We start from the raw sequence: 27,880 nt of genomic DNA, 5'->3' as shown, positions 1-27,880 counted from the left end.
GCAATTGCGTCACACCATCCACACGGCGCCTCTGACCACATTTCGGATCAAGCATAAATTGGCTCTAACATTTTAAATGCCAGTTGTCAGATGAGCAGCGAGCACAGCGCGAACGGTAGCAGCTGGCCAGAGGACATCATAGCGCAGCGCACAGCTCTGATTTGTACAAGGAGGAGGATGCGAGTCTTCGCTGTCATCTGGGCCATTGGGTTCTTCTTGAAGGAAGCGCAAGCCTGGGGCTTCAGAAATGGAATATTTCATAACTCCATATGGCTGGGTAAATCGCACTTTCTTTGTAACTTTGGGAGCCTTAAATCATTAGGTTGCTTTTCAACAAGGGATTCATTTCGGAAGTAACTTTTATGCATGCCAACAATTGCAAACATTGGCATTCTTTAGGACGTTCTCCTGAAAGTTTTCTGTGTTTGTATTTTAGAAGATGATTGTGGAATGTTCAGTTGTAATATTTAGCACCACTATACCACATTGGATCTTTCAAAAAGTTGGGTCGCTTGGACAAAGACATAAGAGGCGCGGTTTCCCTTTGATGTGTCCAAAACGGAATTTTTAAAAATCCTTATTTAGTCTAATTATCGTTCCCATATGTCCAAAAATTATTATTTGATGTTCACTTTTCTAACAGCTCTTTATCTTCAACATACTCTCACAATCCTACACAACATAGGCTATTGACAAAGTTGTAAACATTTAGCATTTTCCCTGATAACACTTTGCCTACATAATCTTTACAGTTCTGTAACGTTATTAAATGGCACATAGCACTGTGATGTGTGTTCAGGTAAGGGGTAGAGTTGGACACTGGCATGTTTATGACTGAACACTGTATGAGGTTGACTTGCAAACACACTACTTCATTTTGTCTGAGGGACAAGAAACACACTACTTCATTTTGTCTGAGGGACAAGAAACACACAACTTCATTTTGTCTGAGGGACAAGAAACACACATGAACAAAAAAGCTGTGCAAACTTCAGAACATGATTTCAGTGTTCAGTTTAGGGAATAGCATTGCAGTGGTGAAAAATGTACCAAAATGTCATACTTGAGTAAACGTATGTATGTAGAAAATGACTCAAGTAAAAGTCAACCAGAAAAATACTACTTGAGTAAAAGTCTAAAAGCATTTGGTTTTAAATATACTTAGATTTTTGAAACTTATCTAATTGCAAAAAATATACTTAAGTATCAAAAGTAAAATGAATCATTTCAAATTACTTATAATAAGAAAATCAGATGGCAATATGTTATTTTTTAATATATATTTTTATTTTCAGATAGCCAGGGGCACACTACAACACTCAGACATCCTTTACAGATAGCTAGTGGCACACTACAACACTCAGACATCCTTTACAGATAGCTAGTGGCACACTACAACACTCAGACATCCTTTACAGATAGCTAGTGGCACACTACAACACTCAGACATCCTTTACAGATAGCTAGAGGCACACTACAACACTCAGACATCCTTTACAGATAGCTAGTGGCACACTACAACACTCAGACATCCTTTACAGATAGCTAGTGGCACACTACAACACTCAGACATCCTTTACAGATAGCTAGAGGCACACTACAACACTCAGACATTATTTACAGATAGCTAGAGGCACACTACAACACTCAGACATCCTTTACAGATAGCTAGTGGCACACTACAACACTCAGACATCCTTTACAGATAGCTAGAGGCACACTACAACACTCAGACATTATTTACAGATAGCTAGAGGCACACTACAACACTCAGACATCCTTTAAAGATAGCTAGTGGCACACTACAACACTCAGACATCCTTTACAGATAGCTAGTGGCACACTACAACACTCAGACATTATTTACAGATAGCTAGAGGCACACTACAACACTCAGACATCCACAGATAGCAGACATCAGACATTTACAGATAGCTAGTGGCACACTACAACACTCAGACATCCTTTACAGATAGCTAGTGGCACACTACAACACTCAGACATCCTTTACAGATAGCTAGAGGCACACTACAACACTCAGACATCATTTACAGATAGCTAGAGGCACACTACAACACTCAGACATCCTTTACAGATAGCTAGTGGCACACTACAACACTCAGACATCCTTTACAGATAGCTAGTGGCACACTACAACACTCAGACATCCTTTACAGATAGCTAGAGGCACACTACAACACTCAGACATTATTTACAGATAGCTAGAGGCACACTACAACACTCAGACATCCTTTACAGATAGCTAGTGGCACACTACAACACTCAGACATCCTTTACAGATAGCTAGAGGCACACTACAACACTCAGACATTATTTACAGATAGCTAGAGGCACACTACAACACTCAGACATCCTTTACAGATAGCTAGTGGCACACTACAACACTCAGACATCCTTTACAGATAGCTAGAGGCACACTACAACACTCAGACATTATTTACAGATAGCTAGTGGCACACTACAACACTCAGACATCCTTTACAGATAGCTAGTGGCACACTACAACACTCAGACATTATTTACAGATAGCTAGAGGCACACTACAACACTCAGACATCCTTTACAGATAGCTAGAGGCACACTACAACACTCAGACATTATTTACAGATAGCTAGTGGCACACTACAACACTCAGACATCCTTTACAGATAGCTAGTGGCACACTACAACACTCAGACATCCTTTACAGATAGCTAGTGGCACACTACAACACTCAGACATCCTTTACAGATAGCTAGTGGCACACTACAACACTCAGACATCCTTTACAGATAGCTAGTGGCACACTACAACACTCAGACATCATTTACAGATAGCTAGAGGCACACTACAACACTCAGACATTATTTACAGATAGCTAGAGGCACACTACAACACTCAGACATTATTTACAGATAGCTAGAGGCACACTACAACACTCAGACATCCTTTACAGATAGCTAGTGGCACACTACAACACTCAGACATCCTTTACAGATAGCTAGTGGCACACTACAACACTCAGACATCCTTTACAGATAGCTAGAGGCACACTACAACACTCAGACATTATTTACAGATAGCTAGTGGCACACTACAACACTCAGACATCCTTTACAGATAGCTAGTGGCACACTACAACACTCAGACATCCTTTACAGATAGCTAGAGGCACACTACAACACTCAGACATTATTTACAGATAGCTAGTGGCACACTACAACACTCAGACATCATTTACAGATAGCTAGAGGCACACTACAACACTCAGACATCCTTTACAGATAGCTAGTGGCACACTACAACACTCAGACATCATTTACAGATAGCTAGAGGCACACTACAACACTCAGACATTATTTACAGATAGCTAGAGGCACACTACAACACTCAGACATCATTTACAGATAGCTAGAGGCACACTACAACACTCAGACATTATTTACAGATAGCTAGAGGCACACTACAACACTCAGACATCATTTACAGATAGCTAGTGGCACACTACAACACTCAGACATCCTTTACAGATAGCTAGAGGCACACTACAACACTCAGACATCCTTTACAGATAGCTAGTGGCACACTACAACACTCAGACATCCTTTACAGATAGCTAGTGGCACACTACAACACTCAGACATCCTTTACAGATAGCTAGTGGCACACTACAACACTCAGACATCCTTTACAGATAGCTAGAGGCACACTACAACACTCAGACATTATTTACAGATAGCTAGAGGCACACTACAACACTCAGACATCATTTACAGATAGCTAGAGGCACACTACAACACTCAGACATTATTTACAGATAGCTAGAGGCACACTACAACACTCAGACATCATTTACAGATAGCTAGTGGCACACTACAACACTCAGACATCCTTTACAGATAGCTAGAGGCACACTACAACACTCAGACATCCTTTACAGATAGCTAGAGGCACACTACAACACTCAGACATCCTTTACAGATAGCTAGTGGCACACTACAACACTCAGACATCCTTTACAGATAGCTAGAGGCACACTACAACACTCAGACATCCTTTACAGATAGCTAGTGGCACACTACAACACTCATACATCCTTTACAGATAGCTAGTGGCACACTACAACACTCAGACATTATTTACAGATAGCTAGAGGCACACTACAACACTCAGACATCCTTTACAGATAGCTAGTGGCACACTACAACACTCAGACATCCTTTACAGATAGCTAGAGGCACACTACAACACTCAGACATTATTTACAGATAGCTAGTGGCACACTACAACACTCAGACATTATTTACAGATAGCTAGAGGCACACTACAACACTCAGACATCCTTTACAGATAGCTAGTGGCACACTACAACACTCAGACATTATTTACAGATAGCTAGAGGCACACTACAACACTCAGACATTATTTACAGATAGCTAGTGGCACACTACAACACTCAGACATCCTTTACAGATAGCTAGTGGCACACTACAACACTCAGACATCCTTTACAGATAGCTAGTGGCACACTACAACACTCAGACATCCTTTACAGATAGCTAGTGGCACACCTACAACACTCAGACATCCTTTACAGATAGCTAGTGGCACACTACAACACTCAGACATCATTTACAGATAGCTAGAGGCACACTACAACACTCAGACATTATTTACAGATAGCTAGAGGCACACTACAACACTCAGACATTATTTACAGATAGCTAGAGGCACACTACAACACTCAGACATCCTTTACAGATAGCTAGTGGCACACTACAACACTCAGACATCCTTTACAGATAGCTAGTGGCACACTACAACACTCAGACATCCTTTACAGATAGCTAGAGGCACACTACAACACTCAGACATTATTTACAGATAGCTAGTGGCACACTACAACACTCAGACATCCTTTACAGATAGCTAGTGGCACACTACAACACTCAGACATCCTTTACAGATAGCTAGTGGCACACTACAACACTCAGACATCCTTTACAGATAGCTAGTGGCACACTACAACACTCAGACATCCTTTACAGATAGCTAGTGGCACACTACAACACTCAGACATCCTTTACAGATAGCTAGAGGCACACTACAACACTCAGACATTATTTACAGATAGCTAGTGGCACACTACAACACTCAGACATCCTTTACAGATAGCTAGTGGCACACTACAACACTCAGACATCCTTTACAGATAGCTAGTGGCACACTACAACACTCAGACATCCTTTACAGATAGCTAGTGGCACACTACAACACTCAGACATCCTTTACAGATAGCTAGAGGCACACTACAACACTCAGACATTATTTACAGATAGCTAGTGGCACACTACAACACTCAGACATCATTTACAGATAGCTAGAGGCACACTACAACACTCAGACATCCTTTACAGATAGCTAGTGGCACACTACAACACTCAGACATCATTTACAGATAGCTAGAGGCACACTACAACACTCAGACATTATTTACAGATAGCTAGAGGCACACTACAACACTCAGACATCATTTACAGATAGCTAGAGGCACACTACAACACTCAGACATTATTTACAGATAGCTAGAGGCACACTACAACACTCAGACATCATTTACAGATAGCTAGTGGCACACTACAACACTCAGACATCCTTTACAGATAGCTAGAGGCACACTACAACACTCAGACATCCTTTACAGATAGCTAGTGGCACACTACAACACTCAGACATCCTTTACAGATAGCTAGTGGCACACTACAACACTCAGACATCCTTTACAGATAGCTAGTGGCACACTACAACACTCAGACATCCTTTACAGATAGCTAGAGGCACACTACAACACTCAGACATTATTTACAGATAGCTAGAGGCACACTACAACACTCAGACATCATTTACAGATAGCTAGAGGCACACTACAACACTCAGACATTATTTACAGATAGCTAGAGGCACACTACAACACTCAGACATCATTTACAGATAGCTAGTGGCACACTACAACACTCAGACATCCTTTACAGATAGCTAGAGGCACACTACAACACTCAGACATCCTTTACAGATAGCTAGAGGCAGACTACAACACTCAGACATCCTTTACAGATAGCTAGTGGCACACTACAACACTCAGACATCCTTTACAGATAGCTAGAGGCACACTACAACACTCAGACATCCTTTACAGATAGCTAGTGGCACACTACAACACTCATACATCATTTACAGATAGCTAGTGGCACACTACAACACTCAGACATTATTTACAGATAGCTAGAGGCACACTACAACACTCAGACATCCTTTACAGATAGCTAGTGGCACACTACAACACTCAGACATCCTTTACAGATAGCTAGAGGCACACTACAACACTCAGACATTATTTACAGATAGCTAGTGGCACACTACAACACTCAGACATTATTTACAGATAGCTAGAGGCACACTACAACACTCAGACATCCTTTACAGATAGCTAGTGGCACACTACAACACTCAGACATTATTTACAGATAGCTAGAGGCACACTACAACACTCAGACATCATTTACAGATAGCTAGAGGCACACTACAACACTCAGACATCCTTTACAGATAGCTAGAGGCACACTACAACACTCAGACATCATTTACAGATAGCTAGAGGCACACTACAACACTCAGACATCATTTACAGATAGCTAGAGGCACACTACAACACTCAGACATTTACAATCAAAGCATTTGTGTTTAGTGAGTCCTCCAGATCAGTGGCAGTGAGAATGACCAGAGATGTTCTATTGATAAGTGAGTGAATTGGACCACTTTCTTGTCCTGCTAAGCATTGCAAATGTAACGAGTACTTTTGGGTGTCAGGGAAAGTGTTTGGAGTTAAAAGTACATTCTTTTCTTTAGGAATGTAGTGAAGTAAAATAAGTAAAAATTATAAATAGTAAAGTACAGATACCTGAAACAACTACTTAATTAAGTAGTACTTTAAAGTATTTTTACTGAAGTACTTTACACCACTGTAGCAATGAAAGAACAAGGACAGAGTGTTATATCAGTTTGAAGACATTTCTTGTGTAACACAGAGACTGCTATAACATCTGGCCTTGAAACACTCAGTTTATAGACCAGTGTGTTTATTTTCTAATAATGTTATAGTGCCCCAACCCATTATAATGGAATATGTTGTAAAGGCTTCTTCAGATAAGAGTTATAGAGCTCGACTTGCCCACCAGACCTACACCCATCTGGAACACACAAACGTAACTGCATGTTTACAGTAATGTGTCATGTAACCCAAACCTTCTATATAATTTGGTTCTGCTAATAGTGAGTTACACCACACTCTGGGCTTATAATGAGAATGAGGCCCCACCTCACAAGGCACCTTGGAGGGTTGGTTTGACTAGTAGGTGAAAACATTAGTTCGTAACTAATTTGGAGTGCTCTCCAAGTCCTACAAGGTCATGCATGCGTGATATCAAAACAGCCTCAAAGGAGGACTCCCCATAGGGAATGGCCACTTCCAACAGGGAGATTACAAACACTAAGCTTCTGTCCTAAGGGTTTCTATCCAGCCACAACATGTTAGAGTTGAAAGATTTTGGCCCATCCACCGTGTGTGTTTCATGTTTCTTTCCTTCCGCTTTGAACTTCTTAGACTGAAGCCACTTTGCTTGCTCTAGCTCCCTGAGAAAGATGCCTCCAATCTTGTAAAACATAATATTTTCTGCTTGTTTCCTGTTGCCTGGATATGTATTGTTGTAGTTGTGTCTCACTGTAGTGCTTTGATGGTGATGGCAGTGTTGACTGACAAGAAAAACACCTTCAGCCATTTCGAATCAGGCCACCGCCGCTCACGATGACTGTGAACTCTCGTTCTCATTGGCCATTTAAGTGTGTTAACCCTCACATGGCTGCCGGCCCAGACGGCATCGCAAGCCGTGTCCACAGAGCATGTGCAGACCAGCTGGCTGGAGTGTTTACAGCAGTGGAGGCTCCTCAGAGGAGGGGAAATAAAAAATAGTGAAACATTAACATGAAGTTATCCTTTTTAGATATACTAAATGTATTCACATGTAGTCAAATAATTGATTAAAACACAATGAAGATCTACAGTAGCCTCAATAGCACTCTGTAGGGTAGCACCATGGTGAAGCTGGAGGACAGCTAGTTTCTGTCTTCCTCTGGGTACATTGCCTTCAATACAAAACCTAAGAGGCTCATGGTTCTCACCCCCTTCCATAGACTTACTCAATAATTATGACAACTTCTGTAGGACGTCGTCCAACCGATCAGAGCTCTTGCATCATGAACTGACATGTTGTCCATCCAATCAAAGGATCAGATAATTAATCTAGTACTGAAAGCATAAGCTTCAGCTAGCTAGCAATGCCATGCATAAAATGTGGTGAGTAGTTAACTTGAGAGAGAACAACAATAGTTGAACAGTTTTGAACAAATTAATTTATTTAAAAAAGGAGAAGCAAGAGAGAGAGAGGGAGAGATATCTATAATTTGCTGTATTGTTTTTTTCCACTTTCACTTAGCTAGTGAATGCAGCTAGCTAGTTTGGCCGAATCAAACACCCAGCTCAAGCAGATATGGCTATGACTGTCCAACACTGGAACTCTTCCAAGTCAAGATAAGCTTTTGCTTCATTAATCTATTGACACCGGGACCCGCCGGTGTAACTGCCAAACTGCTTGCTGACCTTACACTGTACTGCATGATTTAAGTGGGTTTACTATCAAATCAAATCTAATTGTATTGGTCACATACACATATTTATCAGATATTATTGGGGGTGTAGCATTAGTTCTAGTATCTATGTTGACTATGACATTAGCTAGTTAATATGGCTACAACAATGTAGGCTGTGTGTAGCGGTTAGTGATTATATGAGTGTTCTGTTGAAAAAGATGCAGGCAAGAGTGTGCGACCTGTGCACCTACATTGTAAACTTATAGGCTAGGTTGTAGCAACCTAATGATGGGTATAGGGAACATTTTAGTATCATGTAGAAGCCTAAATCTATCAATGTTACGTTGAGCTGGCTGAATGGAATATGAATGGCAGTCATCCAATAAAATGACTACCTCCCCGTAGTACTCACTTCTGTCATCATGAAGTGCTTTGAGAGGCTAGTTACGGAACATATTCCCTACACCTTACCCGAGACCCATATCGGCCCAACAGATCACCATTGCACTGCACACTTCCCTATCGTGTCTGGACAAGAGGAATACCTATGTAAGGATGCTGTTCATCAACTAGAGCTCAGTCTTCAACTCCATAGTGTCCTCCAAGATCATCGCTAAACTTGGGGCCCTGTGTCTGAACCCTGCCCTGTGCAACTGGGTCCTGGACTTCCTAATGGGCCAACCCAGATGGTGAAGGTAGGCAATAACACCTCCGCTACGCTGATCCTCAACACTTGGGCCCCTCAAGGGTGGGTACTCAGTCCCCTGCTATACTCCCTGTTCACCCATGACTGCGTAGTCACACACGTCTCCAACTCAATCATCAAGTTTGCAGATGATACAACAATAGTAGGCCTGATTACTAACAACGACGAGACAGCCTACAAGGAGGAGGTAAGGATTCTGGAGGAGTGGTGCCAGGAAAATAACCTCTCCCTTAACGTCATCAAAATGAAGTAGCTGATCGTGGACTCCAGAAGACCGCAGAGAGAGCACGCTCCCATCCACATTGACGGGGAGTAGAGAGGGTGAAAATCTTCAAGTTCCTCGGGTGAACATCACTTACAACATGATATGGTCCACCCACACAGACAGTGTGGTGAAGAAGGTGCAAGGAGGCTGAAGACATTTCGCTTGTTCCCTAAGACCCCCACAAACTTCTACAAATGCACTATTTAGAGCATCCTGTCAGGCTGTATCACCACCTGGTATGACAATTGCACCATCCGCAACCGCAGGGCTCTCCAGAGGGTGGTGCGGTCAGCCCAATGCATCAACAGGGGCACACTGCTTGCCCTCCAGGACATCTACAGCACCCAGTGTCACAGGAAGGTCAATAATATCATCAAAGACCTCAGCCACCCGAGCCACGGCCTGTTCACCCCGCGACCGTCTACAAGGCGGAGACCGTACAGGTGCATCAAAGCTGGGACCGAGAGACTGGAAAAACAGCTTCTATCTCCAGACCATCAGACTGTTAAGTAGTCATCACTAGCCATTCTCTGCCCAGTACCCTGCCCTGAACCTTAGTCACTGTTACTAGCCATCTACCACCTGGGGCTCTACCCTGCACCTAGAGACTACTGCCCTATGTTCATAGTCTTTGAACATTGGTCACTTTAATAATCCACCTCTCTAAAAACAAGTCTCTCACCGTTGCCGCCTGCTATAGACCACCCTCTGCCCCCAGCTGTGCTCTGGACACCATATGTGAACTGATTGCCCCCCATCTATCTTCAGAGCTCGTGCTGCTAGGCGACCTAAACTGGAACATGCTTAACACCCCAGCCATCCTACAACCTAAACTTGATGCCCTCAATCCCACACAAATTATCAATGAACCTACCAGGGAACCCCCCCAAAGCCTTAAACACGGGCACCCTCATAGATATCATCCTAACCAACTTCCCCTCTAAATACACCTCTGCTGTCTTCAACCAAGATCTCAGCGATCACTCCCTCATTGCCTGCATCCGTAATGGGTCAGCGGTCAAACGACCTCCACTCATCACTGTAAAATGCTCCCTGAAACACTTCAGCGAGTAGGCCTTTCTAATCGACCTGGCTGGGGTATCCTGGAAGGATATTGATCTCATCCCGTCAGTAGAGGATGCCTGGATATTTTTTTAACTGCCTTCCTAACCATCTTAAATAAACATGCCCCATTCAAGAAATTTAGAACCAGGAACAGATATAGCCCTTGGTTCTCCCCAGACCTGACTGCCCTTAACCAACACAAAAACATCCTATGGCGTTCTGCATTAGCATCGAACAGCCGCCGTGATATGCAGCTGTTCAGGGAAGCTAGAAACCGTTATACACAGTTAGAAAAGCCAAGGCTAGCTTTTTCAAGCAGAAATTTGCTTCCTGCAACACTAACTCAAAAAGTTCTGGGACACTGTAAAGTCCATGGAGAATAAGAACACCTCCTCCCAGCTGCCCACTGCACTGAAGATAGGAAACACTGTCACCACTGATAAATCCACCATAATTGAGAATTTCAATAAGCATTTTTCTACGGCTGGCCATGCTTTCCACCTGGCCACTCCTACCCCGGTCAACAGCACTGCAGCCCCAACAGCAACTCGCCCAAGCCTTCCCCATTTCTCCTTCTCCCAAATCCATTCAGCTGATGTTCTGAAAGAGCTGAAAAATCTGGACCCCTACAAATCAGCCGGGCTAGACAATCTGGACCCTTTCTTTCTAAAATTATCTGCCGAAATTGTTGCCACCCCTATTACTAGCCTGTTCAACCTCTCTTTCGTGTCGTCTGAGATTCCCAAAGATTGGAAAGCAGCTGCGGTCATCCCCCTCTTCAAAGGGGGGGACACTCTTGACCCAAACTGCTACAGACCTATATCTATCCTACCATGCCTTTTCTAAGGTCTTCGAAAGCCAAGTCAACAAACAGATTTCCGACCATTTTGAATCTCACCATACCTTCTCTGCTATGCAATCTGGTTTCAGAGCTGGTCATGGGTACACCTCAGCCACGCTCAAGGTCCTAAACGATATCTTAACCGCCATCGATAAGAAACATTACTGTGCAGCCGTATTCATTGATCTGGCCAAGGCTTTCGACTCTGTCAATCACCACATCCTCATCGGCAGACTCGACAGCCTTGGTTTCTAAAATGATTGCCTCGCCTGGTTCACCAACTACTTCTCTGATAGAGTTCAGTGTGTCAAATCGGAGGGTCTGCTGTCCGGACCTCTGGCAGTCTCTATGGGGGTGCCACAAGGGTTCAATTCTTGGACCGACTCTCTTCTCTGTATACATCAATGAGGTCGCTCTTGCTGCTGGTGATTTTCTGATCCACCTCTACGCAGACGACACCATTCTGTATACTTCCGGCCCTTCTTTGGACACTGTGTTAACAACCCTCCAGGCAAGCTTCAATGCCATACAACTCTCCTTCCGTGGCCTCCAATTACTCTTAAATACAAGTCAAACTAAATGCATGCTCTTCAACCGATCGCTACCTGCACCTACCCGCCTGTCCAACATCACTACTCTGGACGGCTCTGACTTAGAATACGTGGACAACTACAAATACTTAGGTGTCTGGTTAGACTATAAACTCTCCTTCCAGACCCATATCAAACATCTCCAATCCAAAATTAAATCTAGAATTGGCTTCCTATTTCGCAACAAAGCATCCTTCACTCATACTGCCAAACATACCCTTGTGAAACTGACCATCCTACCAATCCTCGACTTTGGCGATGTCATTTACAAAATAGCCTCCAATACCCTACTCAACAAATTGGATGCAGTCTATCACAGTGCAATCTGTTTTGTCACCAAAGCCCCATATACTACCCACGATTGCGACCTGTACGCTCTCGTTGGCTGGCCCTCGCTTCATACTCGTCGCCAAACCCACTGGCTCCATGTCATCTACAAGACCCTGCTAGGTAAAGTCCCCCCTTATCTCAGCTCGCTGGTCACCATAGCATCTCCCACCTGTAGCACACGCTCCAGCAGGTATATCTCTCTAGTCACCCCCAAAACCAATTCTTTCTTTGGCCGCCTCTCCTTCCAGTTCTCTGCTGCCAATGACTGGAACGAACTACAAAAATCTCTGAAACTGGAAACACTTATCTCCCTCACTAGCTTTAAGCACCAACTGTCAGAGCATCTTACAGATTACTGCACCTGTACATAGCCCACCTATAATTTAGCCCAAACAACTACCTCTTTCCCAACTGTATTTTATTTATTTATTTATTTTGCTCCTTTGCACCCCATTATTTTTATTTCTACTTTGCACATTCTTCCATTGCAAAACTACCATTCCAGTGTTTTACTTTGCTATATTGTATTTACTTTGCCACCATGGCCTTTTTGCCTTTACCTCCCTTCTCACCTCATTTGCTCACATTGTATATAGACTTGTTTATACTGTATTATTGACTGTATGTTTGTTTTACTCCATGTGTAACTCTGTGTCGTTGTATCTGTCGAACTGCTTTGCTTCATCTTGGCCAGGTCGCAATTGTAAATGTGTCATGTTTTGTCATTGATTATCATGCCTTGTCCCTGTTCTTCTCCTTCTATTCGTTTCCCTCTGCTGGTCTTATTAGGTTCTTTCCCTCTTTCTATCCCTCTCTCTCCCCCTTCCTCTCTCACTCTCCCGCTCTCTCTTCTCTCTATCGTTCCGTTCCTGCTCCCAGCTGTTCCTAATCAATCATTTAGTCTTCCCACACCTGTTCCCGATCCTTTTCCCTGATTAGAGTCCCTATTTCTCTCCTTGTTATTCGTTTCTGCCCTGTCGGTTCCTTGTCTAGAATTCATCGTGCTGTGTTTGTGTATCGCCCTGTCGTGTCGTGTTGTCCTCAGATGCTGCGTGGTGAGCAGGTGTCTGAGTCTGTTTGGTTCAAGTGCCTTCCCGAGGCAACCTGCTGTTCACCTGCTGTTCAAGATCGAGTCTCCAGTTTGTCCTCGTCATTTCGAGTGAAAGTTGTGTTTTTTGATTGTATTTACTTTACTGGATTAAAGACTCTGTTTTCGCCAAGTCGCTTTTGGGTCCTCTTTCACCTGCATGACAGAAGGAACCGACCAAGGAATGGACCCAGCGACTTCAGACGCTCGTTACACTGCCGTCGAGATCCAAGGAGCCATGCTCGGCAGACACGAGCAGGAATTGTCTGCTGCTCGCCATGCCGTGGAGAACCTGGCCGCTCAGGTTTCCGACCTCTCTGGACAGTTCCAGAGTCTTCGTCTCGTGCCACCTGTTACTTCCTGGCCTGCCGAGCCTCCAGAACCTAGGGTTAATAACCCACCTTGCTACTCCGGGCAGCCCACTGAGTGCCGCTCCTTTCTCACGCAGTGTGAGATTGTGTTCTCTCACCAACCCAACACATACTCTAGAGAGAGAGCTCGGGTTGCTTACGTCATTTCACTCCTTACTGGCCGGGCTCGAGAATGGGGCACAGCTATCTGGGAGGCAAGGGCTGATTGCTCTAACAAGTACCAGAACTTTAAAGAGGAGATGATTCGGGTTTTTGACCGTTCAGTTTTTGGTAGGGAGGCTTCTAGGGCCCTGGCTTCCCTATGCCAAGGTGAACGGTCCATAACGGATTATTCTATTGAGTTTCGCACTCTTGCTGCCTCTAGTGAGTGGAACGAGCCGGCGCTGCTCGCTCGTTTTCTGGAGGGACTCACGCAGTGGTTAAGGATGAGATTCTCTCCCGGGAGGTTCCTTCAGATGTGGACTCTTTGATTGCTCTCGCCATCCGCATAGAACGACGGGTAGATCTTCGTCACCGGGCTCGTGGAAGAGAGCTCGCATCAACGGTGTTTCCCTGCTCCGCATCGCAACCATCTCCCTCCTCTGGCTCAGAGACTGAGCCCATGCAGCTGGGAGGGATTCGCATCTCGACTAAGGAGAGGGAACGGAGGATCACCAACCGCCTGTGCCTCTATTGCGGAGTTGCTGGACATTTTGTTAATTCATGTCCAGTAAAAGCCAGAGCTCATCAGTAAGCGGAGGGCTACAGGTGAGCGCAACTACTCAAGTCTCTCCATCAAAATCCTGTACTACTTTGTCGGTCCATCTACGCTGGACCGGTTCGGGTGCTACATGTAGTGCCTTGATAGACTCTGGGGCTGAGGGTTGTTTCATGGACGAAGCATGGGTTCGGAAACATGACATTCCTTTCAGAGAGTTAGAGAAGCCTACGCCCATGTTCGCCTTAGATGGTAGTCATCTTCCCAGTATCAGATTTGAGACACTACCTTTAACCCTCACAGTATCTGGTAACCACAGTGAGACTATTTCTTTTTTGATTTTTCGTTCACCGTTTACACCTGTTGTTTTGGGTCATCCCTGGCTAGTATGTCATAATCCTTCTATTAATTGGTCTAGTAATTCTATCCTATCCTGGAACGTTTCTTGTCATGTGAAGTGTTTAATGTCTGCCATCCCTCCCGTTTCTTCTGTCCCTACTTCTCAGGAGGAACCTGGCGATTTGACAGGAGTGCCGGAGGAATATCATGATCTGCGCACGGTCTTCAGTCGGTCCCGAGCCAACTCCCTTCCTCCTCACCGGTCGTATGATTGTAGTATTGATCTCCTTCCGGGGACCACTCCTCCTCGGGGTAGACTATACTCTCTGTCGGCTCCCGAACGTAAGGCTCTCGAGGATTATTTGTCTGTGTCTCTTGACGCCGGTACCATAGTGCCTTCTTCCTCTCCGGCCGGGCGGGGTTCTTTTTGTTAAGAAGAAGGACGGTACTCTGCGCCCCTGCGTGGATTATCGAGGGCTGAATGACATAACGGTTAAGAATCGTTATCCGCTTCCCCTTATGTCATCAGCCTTCGAGAATCTGCAGGGAGCCAGGTGCTTTACTAAGTTGGACCTTCGTAACGCTTACCATCTCGTGCGCATCAGAGAGGGGGACGAGTGGAAAACGGCGTTTAACACTCCGTTAGGGCATTTTGAGTACCGGGTTCTGCCGTTTGGTCTCGCCAATGCGCCAGCTGTTTTTCAGGCATTAGTTAATGATGTTCTGAGAGACATGCTGAACATCTTTGTTTTTGTCTATCTTGACGATATCCTGATTTTTTCTCCGTCACTCGAGATTCATGTTCAGCACGTTCGACGTGTTCTACAGCGCCTTTTAGAGAATTGTCTCTACGTAAAGGCTGAGAAGTGCTCTTTTCATGTCTCCTCCGTTACTTTTCTCGGTTCCGTTATTTCCGCTGAAGGCATTCAGATGGATTCCGCTAAGGTCCAAGCTGTCAGTGATTGGCCCGTTCAAGGTCACGTGTCGAGTTGCAGCGCTTTTTTAGGTTTCGCTAATTTCTATCGGCGTTTCATTCGTAATTTCGGTCAAGTTGCTGCCCCTCTCACAGCTCTTACTTCTGTCAAGACGTGTTTTAAGTGGTCCGGTTCCGCCCAGGGAGCTTTTGATCTTCTAAAAGAACGTTTTACGTCCGCTCCTATCCTCGTTACTCCTGACGTCACTAGACAATTCATTGTCGAGGTTGACGCTTCAGAGGTAGGCGTGGGAGCCATTCTATCCCAGCGCTTCCAGTCTGACGATAAGGTTCATCCTTGCGCTTATTTTTCTCATCGCCTGTCGCCATCTGAGCGCAACTATGATGTGGGTAACCGTGAACTGCTCGCCATCCGCTTAGCCCTAGGCGAATGGCGACAGTGGTTGGAGGGGGCGACCGTTCCTTTTGTCGTTTGGACAGACCATAAGAACCTTGAGTACATCCGTTCTGCCAAACGACTTAATGCCCGTCAAGCTCGTTGGGCGTTGTTTTTCGCTCGTTTCGAGTTTGTGATTTCTTACCGTCCGGGTAGCAAGAACACCAAGCCTGATGCCTTATCCCGTCTGTTTAGTTCTTCTGTGGCTTCTACTGATCCCGAGGGGATTCTTCCTTATGGGCGTGTTGTCGGGTTAACAGTCTGGGGAATTGAAAGACAGGTTAAGCAAGCACTCACGCACACTGCGTCGCCGCGCGCTTGTCCTAGTAACCTCCTTTTCGTTCCTGTTTCCACTCGTCTGGCTGTTCTTCAGTGGGCTCACTCTGCCAAGTTAGCTGGTCATCCCGGTGTTCGAGGCACTCTTGCGTCTATTCGCCAGCGCTTTTGGTGGCCGACTCAGGAGCGTGACACGCGCCGTTTCGTGGCTGCTTGTTCGGACTGCGCGCAGACTAAGTCGGGTAACTCTCCTCCTGCCGGTCGTCTCAGACCGCTCCCCATTCCTTCTCGACCATGGTCTCACATCGCCCTAGACTTCATTACCGGTCTGCCTTTGTCTGCGGGGAAGACTGTGATTCTTACGGTTGTCGATAGGTTCTCTAAGGCGGCACATTTCATTCCCCTCGCTAAACTTCCTTCCGCTAAGGAGACGGCACAAATCATTATCGAGAATGTATTCAGAATTCATGGCCTCCCGTTAGACGCCGTTTCAGACAGAGGCCCGCAATTCACGTCACAGTTTTGGAGGGAGTTCTGTCGTTTGATTGGTGCGTCCGTCAGTCTCTCTTCCGGGTTTCATCCCCAGTCTAACGGTCAAGCAGAGAGGGCCAATCAGACGATTGGTCGCATACTACGCAGCCTTTCTTTCAGAAACCCTGCGTCTTGGGCAGAACAGCTCCCCTGGGCAGAATACGCTCACAATTCGCTTCCTTCGTCTGCTACCAGGTTATCTCCGTTTCAGAGTAGTCTGGGTTACCAGCCTCCTCTGTTCTCATCCCAGCTTGCCGAGTCCAGCGTTCCCTCCGCTCAAGCGTTTGTCCAACGTTGTGAGCGCACCTGGAGGAGGGTGAGGTCTGCACTTTGCCGTTACAGGGCACAGACTGTGAGAGCCGCCAATAAATGCAGGATTAAGAGTCCAAGGTATTGTTGCGGCCAGAGAGTGTGGCTTTCCACTCGCAACCTTCCTCTTACGACAGCTTCTCGTAAGTTGACTCCGCGGTTCATTGGTCCGTTCCGTGTCTCCCAGGTCGTCAATCCTGTCGCTGTGCGACTGCTTCTTCCACGACATCTTCGTCGCGTCCATCCTGTCTTCCATGTCTCCTGTGTCAAGCCCTTTCTTCGCACTCCCGTTCGTCTTCCCTCCCCCTCCCGTCCTTGTCGAGAGCGCACCTATTTACAAGGTACATAAGATCATGGACATGCGTTCTCGGGGACGGGGTCACCAATACTTAGTGGATTGGGAGGGTTACGGTCCTGAGGAGAGGAGTTGGGTTCCGTCTCGGGACGTGCTGGACCGTTCACTCATTGATGATTTCCTCCGTTGCCGCCAGGATTCCTCCTCGAGTGCGCCAGGAGGCGCTCGGTGAGTGGGGGGGTACTGTCATGTTTTGTCATTGATTATCATGCCTTGTCCCTGTTCTTCTCCTTCTATTCGTTTCCCTCTGCTGGTCTTATTAGGTTCTTTCCCTCTTTCTATCCCTCTCTCTCCCCCTTCCTCTCTCACTCTCCCGCTCTCTCTTCTCTCTATCGTTCCGTTCCTGCTCCCAGCTGTTCCTATTCCCCTAATCAATCATTTAGTCTTCCCACACCTGTTCCCGATCCTTTTCCCTGATTAGAGTCCCTATTTCTCTCCTTGTTATTCGTTTCTGCCCTGTCGGTTCCTTGTCTAGAATTCATCGTGCTGTGTTTGTGTATCGCCCTGTCGTGTCGTGTTGTCCTCAGATGCTGCGTGGTGAGCAGGTGTCTGAGTCTGTTTGGTTCAAGTGCCTTCCCGAGGCAACCTGCTGTTCACCTGCTGTTCAAGATCGAGTCTCCAGTTTGTCCTCGTCATTTCGAGTGAAAGTTGTGTTTTTTGATTGTATTTACTTTACTGGATTAAAGACTCTGTTTTCGCCAAGTCGCTTTTGGGTCCTCTTTCACCTGCATGACAAAATGAGAAGTTGTTCTCAACTTGCCTACCTGGTTAAATAAAGGTGAAATAAAATAAATAAATAAATAAATAATGTTTACATGCGGTTTTACCCACTTCATATGTATATACTGTATTCTAGTCGAGGCTCATTCTATATATTTTTACTGATGTAAACACATTTTCTATTCACATACTGTCTAAACATATACAGTATATTTAAATTCCAGACTCTGACATTGCTCGTTCTTTATTTGTGCGTGTTGATTTGTATTGTTATGTATTACTACACTCTTGGAGCAAACATAAGCATTTCGATGCACCTGCGATAACATCTGCAAAGTATGTGTCCACGACCAATAAAATTTGATTTGAGTTGTTGTTTTTTCCTGGACAGAGCAAGCCGCCGGAGTCTACCACAGGGAATCGCGTAAAGGGAGATACCAGCTGACTTATAAGGAAGCCAAGGCCGTGTGCAAATACGAAGGAGGGACACTGGCCACTTACGATCAACTGGAGGCTGCTCGTCAGATAGGTTTGCAATGCAATAACTCTCCTATCCCCCATCCCCTCCAAACTGGTGGTGGTGCTCTCTCTCTCTCTCTCTCTCTCTCTCTCTCTCTCTCTCTCTCTCTCTCTCTCTCTCTCTCTCTCTCTCTCTCTCTCTCTCTCTCTCTCTCTCTCTCTCTCTACCAGAGAAGGAGTCTGGAGGAACATAACTCTCAAGCAGCACAATGTTGCCAATTAGATTCTATCAATGTCAATGACTTTCAACCGAAGCACTGGCAGTTCATCAGTGGCCCCTGAGCCCTGAGTTTACAAAATGCCATTACCACTGTTGATTAACGACGCCTCACAGTTTGCCTAAGAACACATCTAACCAGTTTATATTAGCCAAACATGTGGTCACTAGTATCACTGGTCAAGCAATGGCAGGAAGAGCTGTGTTTATCTTGTCTTTCTCCCATGAAATCAATCAAAGACATCTTGCAACTACAGCTCCTGCAACCCGTTGCTTTGTGGGACTGCAGCCGGTCCCAATTCTCTCCCTATCCCTTCCCCTTGGGCCTAACCCTTTGATGTTTGCTGATCTGAAGAGTAAATACGCAGTGTAAGGGCGTGGCCCTTCCACCATATTCCCAGCACTTTACAGCTCTACAAACATTGAAGGGTTAGGACCAAGGGGTGGGGAGGGAATTGGTTCGGCTGTGATCAGAGGCCTCTCAAGTATTGTAAGAACGATAACACTTGCCTAGCTGGGTAACGATGCTGTTCCCATGGCTGGCAGACGGATTGAAGCCCAATCAGGCCCTGGAACTCAGGATCTGGCATTTGGAACCCACTACTCGTCTGTCTGTGGTTAGAGCTGAGCTGCCCTATGGCCAATCAACCTAGGAGCCTTGGGTTTATTTCTCTTGCCTTTCCTCACCGACTGTGGTCCGCTGATTGACTGGAGGCTTTTAAGATACATTGGAGTTCATTATGCTTTACCCCAACCATCCACCAACCATCCCCTTCCACATCCCCCACATCAATGGTCTGCTTGTAATTGCAGATGCAAAAACACATTTTTGACAGGGACAATAGCATTTCCAAAGACTTGGTTTTGTTTTAAGGATAAGACCAAGCCAAATGGCTGGTGATAATCCAATATTCCCTTGAGATCTTCTGTTAGAGTGTTTTATCTGTGGTACTAAGACGGGGATGGATGCTAGCTCTATAAACCAAGCTCTCTTATGGTTTTATCAGTGACACTCTTTCATGAATCTTTCGGATTGGTTACCAGGCTCATTTTTTGCCTCTCTGTCTTAGGTTTACATGTGTGTGCGGCTGGATGGTATGACAAAGGACGTGTGGGCTACCCTATCGTCAAAGCCGGTGCCAACTGTGGTTTCGGCAGGGTTGGCATCATCAACTATGGGTACAGGTTGAACAAGAGTGAGAGATGGGACGTCTACTGCTACAACCCCAACTGTGAGTAGTAAAAACATGACAAAAGGGAGCATTGTAGTTACTCCACAATACTAACCTAAATGACAACCTGTACAGAATACAAAATATGCAAGACATGCATTCTAAAGTAAAACTGTAAAAAATGTGGCAAAGAAATTCACTTTATGTCCTGAATACAAAGCATTATGTTTGAGGCATATCCAACACAACACTGAGTACCACTCTTCATATTTACAAGCATGGTGGTGGTTGCATCATGTTACGGGTATGCTCGTCTTTGGTAAGGACTAGGGAGTTTTTGGGGGGATAAAATAAATAGAATAGAGCTAAGCAAAGGCAAAATCCAAGAGGAAACTTTTAGATTTGTGTATTGTTGTGAATTGTTAGATACTACTGCACTGTTGGAGCTAGGAATACAAGCATTTCGGTACACCCGCAATAATATCTGCTAAATATGTGTATGTGACCAATAAAATTGGATTTGATTTGAAAACCTGAATCAGTCTGCTTTCCAACTGACACTGGGAGACAAATTCACCTTTGAGCAGGACAATAACCTTAAACACAAGCCCAAATATACACTGGAGTTGTTTACCAAGACCACATTGAATGTTCCTGAGTGCCTAGTTGCGGTTTTGACTTAAATCAGCTTGAAAATATATGGCAAGACTTGTAAATGGCTGTCTAGTAATGATCAACAACCAACTTGTCAGAGCTTGAAGGATTTCAAAAAGTATAACGTGCAAATCTATAATCAAGGTGTGCAAAGCTCTTAGAGACTTACCCAGAAAGACTCACAGCTGTAATGGCTCTTAGAGACATACCCAGAAAGATTCACAGCTATAATGGCTCTTACCCAGAAAGACTTAATGGCTCTTAGAGACCAGAAAGACTCACAGCTGTAATGGCTCTTCGAGACATACCCAGAAAGATTCACAGCTGTAATGGCTCTTCGAGACTTACCCAGAAAGACTCACAGCTGTAATGGCTCTTCGAGACATACCCAGAAAGATTCACAGCTGTAATGGCTCTTCGAGACTTACCCAGAAAGACTCACAGCTGTAATGGCTCTTCGAGACATACCCAGAAAGATTCACAGCTGTAATGGCTCTTCGAGATTTACCCAGAAAGATTCACAGCTGTAACCGCTGCCAAAGGTGATTCTAACATGTTTTGGCACAGGGGTGTGAATACTTAAGTAAATGAGATATTTCTGTGTTTTATTTTCAATACACTTGCAAAAATGTTTTTGGTTTTTTAAAGTTTTCAGTTTGTCATTATGGGGTATTGTGTGTAGACGTGTCATAAATTTTTTTATCCATTTTAATTCAGGCTGTAACACAACAACATGTGGAATAACTTTCTGAAGGCACTGCATCTTCCTAATACCCCTGCACATGACTCTGCATTGGTATCCCGTGTACTGTATATAGCCAAGTTATCGTTACGCATTGTGTATTTATTCTTCGTGTTATCTTTTTCTATTATTATTATTTATTATTTAAAAAATAAAATACATCTCTGAATTGTTGGGAAGGGCCAATAAGTAAGCATTTCATTTGTGTCTACACCTGGTGTTTACAAAGAATGGGACAAATAAAAATGTGATTTGATTTGGAGGTTTTTGAATAACTTCCTTAAAATGTTCAATTCATGTTTTAACAATACTTTTTAATAACACTACTTGCAGATAGGACACATGGACTTTAATTTCCTTAGGCATTAATCATGCAAACACATTCCTTTTTTAGTGAGATTCGAACATATAATTGTCTGTTTTTATTCATGGGAGTAGTTCACTGCACCACCAGGATGGAGCTAGCGTGCCATGTTTTTTACACATACAAAGCTGATCATTTCAGTCTATTCAAACAGACCCCATTTCAAAGGAAACAAGCGTTCATTAAGATCCGGTGTGGCCATTTAGTGGGTGTGGCCAACACACCTGAACACACTTAACAAGATAGAGGCTAGAGAGAGTTTTGTTGACGCTGAGAACGGAATGTATGTTTTTAAACACAATTCTTAAAACTTTCTCTGAACATGAATAAAGTAGAACGTTTTCTTAAAATTCTCAGAACAATTTGAGAACATGATTATAAATAGAACCATGAGGAATCCTGTAGTAAACATTATGCTGAAGTACTGAAATTCCCACAGAAGAACATTGTTTCTTAACATTCTCTGAACTATTTGAGAACATTCCCAATGTCAAACCAGTTGGAAACATTCCTGGAACATTACCAAAAAGGTAACCATGTTTGAAATTGTAGGAAATATTCTGTTAAAGTAATGAAATACCAAGAAAATAATGTTATTTTGTCAAGTTCCTTAAATGTGCAGAGAATTTTCCAAAGCCAATCAACTATCCTGCACCATTCCCAGAAAGTTGTGGGAAGGTTGTACACTCTCACCAAGATCTAAGAAATTTGGTTCTCAGAACGTTGTGTGTTAGCTGGGACATCTCAGTCAGCAAATAATTATACAAGTCTGTGTGTAAAGCAAAGAAACACTTCAAGATGCAAAGCCTATTAGGGACAAACTGAAACCCAAATGGCCCGAACATCTCCAGATTGTATGTAAACCTCGTACATTATAGATTGGAGTGGCAAAGCAACACTTTGAGGTCAAAGCCAGCAAGGAACACTTAATATCCAATGACTGTTATTTGTCTCGATATGATATATAAAAAACTTTCAGTAATGTGGTAAAAATCCAGTCTTTAAACTATCCAATGGTGGCACAGCCTCCCCCTTCTTGCAGGGGGGCTCATGCTCTGACTTATCAGGGGGCCCTGTGAAACTGCGTTATGCCACTGACGGAAATCAAATACATTAAGTCAAAGCAACACGTTGAGGTGTAAATCCAAAGAGGAATACACTGAACTCTTAATGGTCTGACTCTAGATAATACCAAAATGAAATGTGGTAAGAACCAAGTCTTTAAACTCTAACTCCTTTTGTGATACGTACTCAGTATTTATTCAGTCATTAACTATTAGGGATGTATTTACAACACTTTTACAACATATTTAATTAATCATGACAAAACAGCTGTATTGGGGCCTGTTTTTATTGTGGAGAATGATACATGATAGTTGGCACCACGTGACGCCTGTACTCAACATGGAAGAGGTTGCCTCATTGGATGTGATAGCTGCCTTGAGTGATACTGCCTGTGACCCTGGTCAAAAAGTAGTACACTACAAAGGGAATAGGGTGTCATTTGAGAAATCGGCACAAATTTTCTCCCTAATTCCCTGTGATATTGAGGATGTATGGTTCACATTTGATAAATTACGGTTGAAGTGCTTTGAGAGACTAGTCAAGGACCATATCACCTCCACCCTACCTGATACCCTAGACCCACTCCAATTTGCTTACCTGATGGGCCGCCCCCAGGTGGTGAGGGTAGGCAACAACATCTCCACCCCGCTGATCCTCAACACTGGGGCCCCACAAGGGTGTGTTCTGAGCCCTCTCCTGTACTCCCTGTTCACCCACGACTGCGTGGCCACGCACGCCTCCAACTCAATCATCAAGTTTGCGGACGACACAAGTGGTAGGCTTGACTGGTAGGCTTGATTACCAACAACGACGAGACGGACTACAGGGAGGAGGTGAGGAGGCCCTCGGAGTGTGGTGTCAGAAAAATAACCTCACACCCAACGTCAACAAAACTAAGGAGATTCAGGAAACAGCAGAGGGAACACCTCCCTATCCACATCGATGGAACAGTAGTGGAGAGGGTAGTAAGTTTTAAGTTCCTCGGCATACACATCACAGACAAACTGAATTGGTCCACTCACACAGACAGCATCGTGAAGAAGGCACAGCAGCGCCTCTTCAACCTCAGGAGGCTGAAGAAATTCGGCTTGTCACCAAAAGCACTCACAAACTTCTACAGATGCACAATCGAGAGCATCCTGGCGGGCTGTATCACCGCCTGGTACGGCAACTGCTCCGCCCACAACCGTAAGGCTCTCCAGAGGGTAGTGAGGTCTGCACAACGCATCACCGGGGGCAAACTTCCTGCCCTCCAGGACACCTACACCACCCGATGTTACAGGAAGGCCATAAAGATCATCAAGGACAACAACCACCCGAGCCACTGCCTGTTCACCCCGCTATCATCCAGAAGGCGAGGTCAGTACAGGTGCATCAAAGCTGGGACCGAGAGACTGAAAAACATCTTCTATCTCAAGGCCATCAGACTGTTAAACAGCAACCATTAACATTGAGTGGCTGCTGCCAACACACTGACTCAACTCCAGCCACTTTAATAATGGGAATTGATGGGAAATGATGTAAATATATCACTAGCCACTTTAAACAATACTACCAAATATAATGTTTACATACCCTACATTATTCATCTCATATGTATACGTATATACTGTACTCTATATCATCTACTGCATCTTTATGTAATACATGTATCACTAGCCACTTTAACTATGCCACTTTGTTTACATACTCATCTCATATGGATATACTGTGCTCGATACCATCTACTGTATCTTGCCTATGCTGCTCTGTACTATCACTCATTCATATATCTTTATGTACATATTCTTTATCCCCTTACACTTGTGTATAAGACAGTTTTGGAATTGTTAGTTAGATTACTTGTTGGTTATTACTGCATTGTCGGAACTAGAAGCACAAGCATTTCGCTACACTCGCATTAACATCTGCTAACCATGTGTATGTGACAAATAAAAGTTGATTTGATTTGGTGTTCATTCAGAAGACAAAGTCTCTTTTCTAATTATTATTATTTTTTGTATTTTACCTCCCCTTTTCTCCCCAACTTTGTGAAATCTAATTGCGATCTTGTCTCATTGCTGCAACCCCCAACGGGCTTGGTAGAGGTGAAGGTCGAGTCATGCGTCCTATGAAACATGACCCTTTAAACCGCGCTCCTTAACCCGGAAGCCAGCTGCACCAATGTGTCGGAGGAAAGACTGTTCAACTGACGACTGAATTCAGCCTGTAGGAGCCCAGCCCACCACAAGCAATTGCTAGAGTGTGATGAGCCAAGTAAAGCCCCCCCGGCCAAACCCTCCCCTAACCCGGACGACACTGGGCCAAACCCTCCCCTAACCCGGACGACATGGGCCAAACCCTCCCCTAACCCAGACGACGCTGGGCCAAACCCTCCCCTAACCCGGACGACACTGGGCCAAACCCTCCCCTAACCCGGACGACGCTGGGCCAAATCCTCCCCTAACCCGGGCGACCGCTGGGCCAAACCCTCCCCTAACCCGGACGACACTGGGCCAAACCCTCCCCTAACCTGGACAACATGGGCCAAACCCTCCCCTAACCCGGACAACACTGGGCCAAACCCTCCCCTAACCCGGACAACATGGGCCAAACCCTCCCCTAACCCGGACGACGCTGGGCCAAACCCTCCCCTAACCCGCACAACGCTGGGCCAAACCCTCCCCTAACCCGGACGACGCTGGGCCAAACCCTCCCCTAACCCCGACGACGCTGGGCCAAACCTTCCCCTAACCCGGACGACGCTGGGCCAAACCCTCCCCTAACCCGGACGACGCTGGGCCAAACCCTCCCCTAACCCGGACGACGCTGGGCCAAACCCTCCCCTAACCCGGACGACGCTGGGCCAAACCCTCCCCTAACCCGGATGACGCTGGGCCAAACCCTCCCCTAACCCGGACGACGCTGGGCCAAACCCTCCCCTAACCCGGATGACGCTGGGCCAAACCCTCCCCTAACCCCGACGACGCTGGGCCAAATAATACGCCGCCCTACTGGACTCTCTGTCACGCCGTTATGACACAGCCTGGGATGGAACCGCATCTGTAGTCACGCCTCAAACACGGCAATGCAGTGCCTTAGACTGCTGTGCCACTCAGGAGGCCCCTAACTTTATTTCTAACGTCATTCAGTGGTCACATCAGAGAGAACAATATAAGCAAAACATAATACCCATATTTTAATTTATCATAATGCATTTACTTATGATGACAGCAAATGTAATACACTGATGTAGTAATACATAATGATAGTTCTTGCTGAAATGTTTTGCTTATATGATATCATTACCCTAGAGTCTAAAGCAACAGCTAGTGTGCAGAATATTCTCTTTACTTTTGTCTATGGACATTACCCATCACAAAGTCTTATTTAATCCGCTAAAGTATTCATCTATCTCATCTAATATATAAAGTTCACTTTTATCTCTTCAGTATATTTCCTCATCCTATCTCCTCCTTCTTTCTCCTGGTCCACAGCAAAGGAGTGTGGAGGTACTCTGACAGATCAGCAAAGGATCATCCAGTCACCCGGTTACCCAGAGGAGTACCAGGATGAGCAGATCTGCTACTGGCACATCCGTGTGCGCTACGGACAGAGGATACGCCTGCACTTCCTGGAATTTGATGTGGAGGAGGACACGGCCTGTCTATCAGACTTTTTAGAGATCTATGACAGTTATGACGACATCACTGGCTTCGCCGGGAGGTGAGGATCTAGGTTTTGATTGAACGTGCCTTTACATTTAGTTTTAGTTTGTTGAGTTCACATTGTAATGGTTTATCTGGATTGTTAGTCGTATCCAAGATGGTAGAAAGTTGCATTGTACTAAATGTATAGATACTCACATAGACTCGTAAGACTCATGTCTTTTCCCACAACATACTGTCATAACATAGGCTACTGTCTGACCATGTTGATCAACTATCAAGTAAATACATGTATTATTTCCAGGTACTGTGGAGATTATTTACCAGATGACCTCATAAGCACAGGTATGCACAAACACATTCCTATTTTATTACCATATTAAATGCTATTATTATAGATCAAAAAGCTACAGTAAATGTCTGGCATTGATAACCCTTTTTTAATCATCAATTGTTTATTGATTTCCAATTATAAGTGTTTTCATTGATAAGCCTGTCACCTTTCTCCGTTTCTCTCTCCCACAGGGAATGTGATGACACTAAAGTTCCTGTCCGATGCCTCTGTAGTCGCAGGAGGCTTCCAGATGGAGTACATTGCTGTGAACTCTTCTCTCCTCCACTTCCAGAATGACACCAGCTGTTGCTTCACCTGACCAATGTTTACTTATTTTTTCAGCATGATCAGCTTTTATACAGGTAACAAGCTAAGATTAGGAGAACTCCCTTTAAGAGAGTGCTCCTAATCTCAGCTCGTTACCTGTATAAAAGGCACCTGGGAGCCAGAAATCTTTCTGATTGAGAGGGGTTCAAATACTTATTTCCCTCATTAAAATTCAAATCAATTTATAACATTTTTGAAATGCGTTTTTCTGGATTTATGTTGTTATTCTGTCTCTCACTGTTCAAATAAACCTACCATTGAACTTATAGACTGATCATTTCTTT

At 44.7% G+C, this 27,880-nt stretch overlaps 1 protein-coding gene across 1 annotated transcript; it reads left to right on the top strand.

The window, feature by feature from the left end:
• LOC124048089 (tumor necrosis factor-inducible gene 6 protein-like) lies at positions 1-27,792 on the top strand. The gene is made up of 6 exons (XM_046368514.1): positions 1-277; positions 18,947-19,084; positions 20,362-20,523; positions 26,765-26,993; positions 27,240-27,280; positions 27,461-27,792. Exons 1-6 carry the CDS (start codon positions 91-93, stop codon positions 27,586-27,588), a joined length of 885 nt encoding a protein of 294 aa, XP_046224470.1. The 5' UTR covers positions 1-90; the 3' UTR covers positions 27,589-27,792.
• Positions 27,793-27,880: the final 88 nt, after the last annotated feature.

The sequence above is a fragment of the Oncorhynchus gorbuscha genome, linkage group LG01 (genome assembly GCF_021184085.1).
Source record: "Oncorhynchus gorbuscha isolate QuinsamMale2020 ecotype Even-year linkage group LG01, OgorEven_v1.0, whole genome shotgun sequence".
Lineage (NCBI taxonomy): Eukaryota > Metazoa > Chordata > Actinopteri > Salmoniformes > Salmonidae > Oncorhynchus > Oncorhynchus gorbuscha.
Note: the sequence above shows the minus strand (reverse complement) of the source record. Positions and strands in the feature narration are given on the sequence as shown.